The 8041-nt window shown below is 39.9% G+C and overlaps 1 protein-coding gene across 1 annotated transcript; it reads left to right on the plus strand.

Moving 5' to 3' along the window:
• Positions 1-4072: 4072 nt before the first annotated feature.
• KCNS3 (potassium voltage-gated channel modifier subfamily S member 3) lies at positions 4073-5557 on the plus strand (the record flags this gene model as incomplete). Its single annotated transcript, XM_082481342.1, has 1 exon — positions 4073-5557. The coding sequence occupies one exon, from the start codon at positions 4073-4075 to the stop codon at positions 5555-5557; it is 1485 nt and encodes a 494-aa protein (XP_082337468.1).
• Between the last annotated feature and the right edge of the window lie 2484 nt (positions 5558-8041).

Below are 8041 nucleotides of genomic sequence, written 5' to 3' on the forward strand. Positions count from 1 at the left end.
ATCCTTTTTCTCTCTGTATCTTGCAGAAATTATGACTACAGTGCCCTCAAAACAAAGCAGTAAATTGTTGCTCACTGAATTTATTATACAGAGCAATTACAGGGGGGCACCATCATGAATATCATCTGCATAATCAATATGGTTTTATATTGCTGTCTCAACAGTAAGTCATAGTGTAGTGTACTAAGGATTTGCTGAGCACTAAGTTCTTGCGTCAGTTATTTCTGAGTAAAACTTGCTTTGTTTTTGTTATGGTCAGAAATACCCCTAGGTAATATGAGATCTTGCCTGTTTTTTATATTAGCTTACATTGCTAGAGCTCTCATCTCATGAATTGCTGAAAGTGAAGCAGAGATTTTACTTACTGAAATTAATCCATAAATAGAGTCAGTTTGGTTTTGAATATACTTTGACCTCCAGTCACCCCAGTCCTTCAGAGTGTTATTTATTGTTTTCTTTTTAATTGATAGTGTTGTGAAAACACAGCTTGGCTCTAGATCATAAGTTAAGCGTGGTACTGTTTATCAGCTGAGTCCTGCTGCCCTTCATCTGTGAGTAGAGATCATTGCTTTTATTTTATGTCTTAATCATTCCTAAAAGCTGAGCCTTGGGAAATGCCTGGAGCAACTGTGTCTTACAAGCATTCTGTTAGCTAGTAAATACGTCTTCAAACTAAGGTGTAAAATCACTTCTATATACACAGTTTATCATGTCATAAAAGCTGACTGTTCTGTCTTGCTTAGTTAAAAAGCAGTATGTCTCATGTAGTGCTTTCCCCAACCCCCTATGTCTTTACAGAACGAGAACTTTGTTTTGATTGTACGGTAGGCTACGCACACAGGAAAATTAATATTTCAGAAGTAATTTGGGTTTAAGATAAGTTGTTTAAAGGAGGTTGTAGCGTGGCTAGAAAAAGAAATGCTTTGTGCCATTTTCCAAAATAACATTTTTCTTTCACTGTATAAATAAAGCTCCCTCTGGATAGATATCTGTTTTTGCAGAATTAATTACCCGAGCAAATATGTAGTGTCAGCATCTGGTTGTTCATGTGTTATACGTGTCAGTGGTTGTTATACACAGGGAGATTACTATGAGATTTTCAGTAGCTTTGGTTGGAATGAGTCCCATGAAGAAGCAGAAGTAGAATACGTGACATAGCATCAGACTCTGTGTTCCTACTTGTATGAAGGACTATCAAAAACTAATACAAGGAAAATAGTAAGAGAGAACAGCTCGGAGTAGGTCTCTAGTGATGTTTGTGACAGACCTAAAGAAACCCTTGCATGTGGGGAAGTTAAAGGTGAGGTGACTGAGCCATGGCTCAGAAGGTCCTTTGTGACCTCCGCCTAAACAGAAAAATTGATCTGTATTAAAACCTGATGTGCTTTAACTTGCTCCTTGAAACCCTGCCACCATGAGCTCCCAGTGATCTAGTTCTCTGTTCTCACCCCATCTGGAAGGCTCTGGAGTGTCAAGAAGGCACCAGAAGTCCTTTCCTTCATAGCAGTTGCAAGGAGTTGCTGCTCCTCTAAACAGTAGTTCTCTCCATCACAGAGAAAATAAATAATTGCATTTTATAGATACTAGGAAAGTCTCAGCTGGAGGGATTCAACTTCTGGCTGATAAACTCTTCAGCACTCTGGGCAGTTTGGCACTTTCCCTCCCAGCGTGGATCTGTATCTGCATTTCTTTCTCCTCTCTTTGGCATTTAATCAGAAGTTTGAACCCAGTTTTTAAGGCTTTTCCCATTTCCTTCTTTTGCTATAATCAACAAGTGACAAGGACAAAATTGCGCATGAGGGTTGACCCTACTGTGAAGCAGGATGGGGTTGTCTCCCTTTAGGTCTTGCTGAAGTAAAAGGAGGTTGGGAGCTCTGCAGCAGAGTGTGTCGCTGCAGGGCAAGCGGCCTCGCTGGATCCTTCCATTTGGGACAATAGACTTGGGATCAATAGATGGAAAATGGCTCTACCTCCGTGATGCAACCAGTTCAGTCAGTTTGTTTTAAAAATGATGAGGAAGTCGGTTCTGTATTAGACAGAGGTGCCTGAGAAGTTTCATACCGAGTGAGTTACCTTGGGTGACTGATGGAGCTGTAGCTAGCAGTGGTGGAGAAGCAGACTTACCTCTCTTCAGGGTATTCACAGTTGATTCATATCAAGAGGTCAGTTAATCTCGGTCAAGTCTTCCTTTCTCCATGAGACCCCATGGCTCTAGTCTTTTATTTGAAGCTACAGAAAGAAAGCACTTGCTGCCTTTACAAATTCAGGGAGTGGGGCTATATGGCTCAAAAGAATTAGTCCATTAATGCAAATGCCTGAGGCTGAGTGAAAAAGGAATTGTTCTAGCTGGCAGTGAATAAAGATTGTGGAATGAGGTTATTTTGTTCTTTTGCCTCTTACTTGTTCCGGTGTTGTAAAGTGGGGCTCACCTTTGAGGGCCAGTATCCCAACCGTCTGCTCTGGCACTTACTAAAGTCCACAGTGACTCCTGTTTGAGGAAAATGCCCGGGTTTCTTTTATGTAAAGCAGTGCTGGCCCTCCTCTCTCTGCCGACATACAGCAGGGATACAACCATGGTGCACACACTACAAACAGGGAAATAGATATAACCTTAATGACCTTCATTAACTGAGTCGGGAGACCTTGAGGAGCAGCAAGAAATATTCAAACTCTAACATGTCCCAACTTTGAATCATAATTGCTGCTATTGCAGGAGGCACTGAAAGATGGACAGGTATAGAAATGACAGTCTGTTCCTTGAGTAGCTTCCCCAAACCATTAAGGAGCACCAAAGCAATTTCTTTGCATGATACGAGTCCATCTGTTAGGACTGGAGAATTATGATGCTCTCTTGTCACATTTAAAATTCACTGACTTCCATATTAAATTGAAATAAATTAGCTCAGTATACATCAATTAATGTTTAAGTGTCAGAGATCAAAATAATTTGCTCTCCTCATGATCAGAAGTTATATATAATCTCATGACAATGTAAGAACCGCCAGTTTTGGCGTGAAGACTGTTCCTTAGAGGGAAAGCAAGAGCTAAGTTCTCCTGAAAAAGCTAACTTATTAGCTAGTAACTATATCTGCCTTTCTGAATTCAGTTTCAGCGGAATGATTTAACTTACAGTAAAATACGAAACATTGAAATGTCCTTTTGTCTGTCTGCAGGTATCCACAGTTACTTGCTGAGGCAACATTTCTCTGGAAGTTCCATGTATGGAAGTTCCTGTTTCCAGAAATGACATTTCAACACCAACTTCTCAGCATGGCTATGCTGTGGCAGAATAGGAATTGCTTCTGGAACTGACCAAAGTCGTTAAGAGGGTTGTGACACTCCAGGTGAGTAGGAACGCAGGTGGAAAAATACGTTGAGGGAGTGCAGATACCCAAATATGTACTAGACAAAACTCTGAAGTCAGGAATTGGAAAGCTTCAAATGCACATTTGATATGTTTTCAAGAATACAGAATGCTCTTCTGTGGATGACTCTAGAAAGAAATTAATTCATATACAACAGAAGTAATTGCAGTCCACATTCAATCAGATAACGCTGAAAGTAGTGGGTTATAAATTGCAACATCATATAAATCAATACAACTCTACTGCAACCATAATTGAGAGGCACCTGCTCTTAAGCTTTGTCCTAAATGTTTTGATGGATTGACAAGTTTTCTGTCTTTAAATTAAAGATTTTTTACGTTCTTGAAGTAAACATATTTTGCAACTATTCATTTCAGTGTGATGGTAGAACAGAGACCAATTTACTGATGAATTAGGCATTCTTCCTCCACACTAGAAAAAATTAAGGCGAGCTAAACCAGAATCCATTGCTTTCAAATTTGCTAAAGCTGCGTAAAACTGATTTAAACCTGCTTCTGTGAAATGCTGAATTATGGTATTCATCATTTCATTTCTTTTTTTGTTATAGCATTTCACAGTAACTGGAGATGGAAAAAAGAATGTGTCACAAGAGCAAAACTGAATTAAATGTTCTAACAGTATCTTATGTTCTTTTCAGGTTCAATGTAATCTCGTTGGGCACCAGCAGTGGAACTCTTCTGTTCAAAATGGTTTATGGTGAATTTTTCCGCAGACCTGGCAAAGATGCAGAACTTATCAATTTGAATGTGGGTGGCTTTAAGCAATCAGTGGATCAAAGCACCTTGCTCCGATTTCCCCATACCAGACTCGGGAAACTTCTCAAATGCCATTCAGAAGAGGCCATTCTGGAACTGTGTGATGATTACAGTGTTGCAGACAAGGAATATTACTTTGACAGGAATCCGTCCTTGTTCCGATATGTTCTGAATTTTTACTATACGGGCAAACTTCACGTCATGGAAGAACTTTGTGTCTTTTCCTTCTGCCAGGAAATAGAGTACTGGGGGATAAATGAGCTGTTTATTGATTCTTGCTGCAGCAATCGGTACCAAGAAAGGAAAGAAGAAGGTCCTGAGAAAGACTGGGATCAGAAGAGCAATGACAGAAGTATAGACTCCTCTAACGAAGAGTCATCCATATTTGATAAAGAGCTGGAAAAGTTTGACAATCTGTGTTTTGGTGAAATAAGAAAGAAGATCTGGGTCAGAATGGAAAATCCTGCATACTGCTTGTCTGCCAAGTTAATTGCCGTGTCGTCCCTGAGTGTTGTCCTGGCGTCGATTGTGGCCATGTGCATTCACAGCATGCCAGAGTTTCAAAGGCTGGATGCCAATGACAGGGAGATTGAAGACCCCGTGCTGGAAGCTGTGGAGATTACGTGCATCATCTGGTTCACTGCTGAGCTAGTGATCAGGCTCATCACTGCTCCGAGTCAAAAGAAGTTCTGGAAGAAACCACTGAATATCATTGATTTTGTCTCTATTATCCCATTTTATGCCACATTGGCTGTGGACACGAAGGAAGAAGAAAGTGAAGATATTGAAAATATGGGGAAAGTGGTTCAGATCCTGCGGTTAATGAGGATATTTCGCATCCTGAAACTGGCCAGGCATTCTGTAGGACTACGGTCTTTAGGTGCCACTTTGCGACATAGCTATCAAGAAGTTGGACTTCTGCTTTTGTTTTTGTCTGTTGGGATTTCTATTTTTTCAGTGCTTGTCTACTCAGTGGAGAAAGACGATGACTCATCAGAACTGCACAGCATCCCTGTTTGCTGGTGGTGGGCAACCATCAGCATGACCACTGTTGGTTATGGGGACACGTACCCAGTCACACTTGCTGGAAAGCTGCTTGGCACCCTATGCATTATCTGTGGGATACTAGTGGTAGCACTTCCAATTACCATTATTTTCAATAAGTTTTCTAAGTACTATCAAAAACAAAAAGATATTGATCCAGACCAATGCAACAATGATCGCAAAGAGAAATGTAATGACCTACCTTATTTTAACATTAGGGATATTTATGCAAAAAAGATGCACTCCTTCATTTCTAGCCTTTCTTCAGTAGGAATTGTAGTCAGCGACCAAGATTCAACAGATGCCTCCAGCATCCAAGATATGGAGGAAGTTTATAACGCAACATCTTTAGAGAATGGTACAGGAAAATGAGTTGAATCACATTCTCTTCCCTTTATTTCTCTTCTGATTCTCGGTAAATGTGGACTTACAAACTTCAGTGAATTTATTAAGAGCAGTTAATTCTCAGGGTACTTAACTCTCAGCCATATTTGGACATTCTTTGCTCTGAGGATGCCATAAAAGCTTCATTGTTTATATGAGGCTTTAAAATATGCCTCATATGGTGGTTTAGTTTTTACACAACTGATGTTATGCATTGTTTGAGAGAAAAAGTCAGGAAAACAGTTTTAAATGTGAGATCAGTGTTTGTTTGGTTTTGTGGGGAGGTTTTTTTGTTTTATAGGTGTTTTTTTCCTCTGCAGCAGTCTGGTAGCTGATACAGAATCTGCTTTTATAATTTGCTGCTCTTCAGGTAGAGATATATTACAATCGTGTAAGAACTACCACGCTTGTCAGTGAAGTTTTTACCTGCAAATACATCAGGAAAAAGAAGGAATTATGTACATGTAAAACTGTGCTCACTAACACATTTATGTAATCTTGGAGTTGGGAACCCATTTCCTAAGTTGGGGCAGAAAATATATTGGTACATATTGTTTTTACTCCATGGAAGCATAATATTTATGAATTTATTTCCAAAAGCACAATACATTTTTAGTTTGTTAAAATAAATTAATCCCATTGTGCCTATATTTTTCCCAGTGTCCACCATGGCCAAGCTCTATCAGGTCCTAAAGGGTCTAAATCACGAGTCCCAGGATGAAGTATCTGGTGTAGGCAGGAGAGGAGCTTATTCCGTTTAGCCACCCCTTCTGCCATTGTGAACCTGAGCAATTCTGGTGCCTGGAGAGGCTCCTGCTGTGATTAAGACCACCCTGGTGGCTTCCCTAGAGGCTTTGTTTTGTGGGCACTGAAGCAAACATCTGTGGTGGTCTTTGGAAGTTATTGCTCCCTGCTGTCAGCACCGCTCCTTTGCTGGAGGTTACTGCCTCCGTGGTAGGAGCAAATGCGAGCAGCATCTCAGCTGCGCTGGTTCTCAGTCTGGGGCTGTAATACCAAGCAACGGAGATGTGTGGACATGCTCTCCTCTACCATATTTCGTCCATCAGAGATGTAGGGTGGGCACTGTGTGCGGACACCCATATATTAAACTATTTCAGCTCCTTTTTCTAAAGCCCATCTGTTGGTGATGGCAGCTTTCCTGGTTTGTACTATGGGCTGGAGCGGTGCTCATTGCCTGGCAGAGTGCTGCAGCTCTGTGCGTTCCTCTCCTCTCCAGGGATTTCTTATGCAGCCAGCTAGTCCTGCTCTGGTTCAAACTGGATCTTCTCCGGCTATTTAAAGGGAAAGCCAGCCCTTGAGCCTAGCACAAAGAAGTGCTGGAGAAACTTGAGGACCTTACAGAAGTCCATAGTGTTTCTGAACACTCATTTTCTTTCATTTGGCTAGTGACTAAATGAGATGCTGGGCAATGGAGAATCAAAGATACTCTGATGTTGATATTTTCCTTAAAGAGAGGCTCCTCTTTTTTTTTTTTTTTTTTTTTTTAAATTATTGGGCCAAGTGCTGAAGCCCTTACTGAGTTTCTACACAGGCAGATCAAACTCCGTAGGAGTTGACTTAGAGACTGAGTAAAACCAGAGGATAACAATCGATTTTAGCCTCTGCAGAGGGTTGATTTTTTAGGTGTCTGCCAGGTTTTCTATTGCAAAATACATTAAGTAAGTAGCTGAGGTACACTTGTATTTACTGAGGCACAGAGATCTAACCTCTCTGAGATGGAGAAACAAAAAAGAATAGGGTGGATCAACCTATACTATGGAAAGAGGTGTCTCTCAGTACTGCTGTGCACCAACATACAAACAGAACGTGTCAGAACCAACATGTCAGACTTAAACAGAATATTTTGAGCTTTGGAGAAACTTCAAAATTTGCCTTATTACTTGCTAAGTGTCGTAAGTGTATGTGATGCTTCACAGATAATTAAGGTTAATTCTTCCTATTGTTAGTGCAGGAATATCAAAAGGAAAAGTTAGCCTAAATGTGTTTTGTTCTTACTGAACAATTAACATTACAAAGATGAATGATATAAAATATTAAATATGTATGTGCATATGAATCTAATAGGAACCAGCAGAATAACAGCATAAAAATTACTCTCTGTCCAAAGAAACTCTCTTGGTAGTCTCCATATAAAGATATATTACATTGCCACCTGAAGTTCAAAAGCAATGAAAAATATTGTAATGCAACAAAACCTGCAAGAAATTTGTATTAAATAATTGAAAAAAAATGGTACTGAAAAATCTCATTTTATATATCAAGCATTACCCAAAGATCACAGAGTATACAATTTTTTGTGTTAAATTTTACTGACCGGTAATTTGTCATGAAATTGAGAGGCTCATGAAATTGAGAGGCTGTTGATCAAACACATGGATCAGTCTTAAGGCTGTGACACTGTTTAAGTTCCTCTGAGGTTTTTTTTACACATAGATACAGCTTGCAGCAAAG

Source organism: Vanellus vanellus, assembly GCF_965231255.1.
Source record: "Vanellus vanellus genome assembly, chromosome: 3".
Lineage (NCBI taxonomy): Eukaryota > Metazoa > Chordata > Aves > Charadriiformes > Charadriidae > Vanellus > Vanellus vanellus.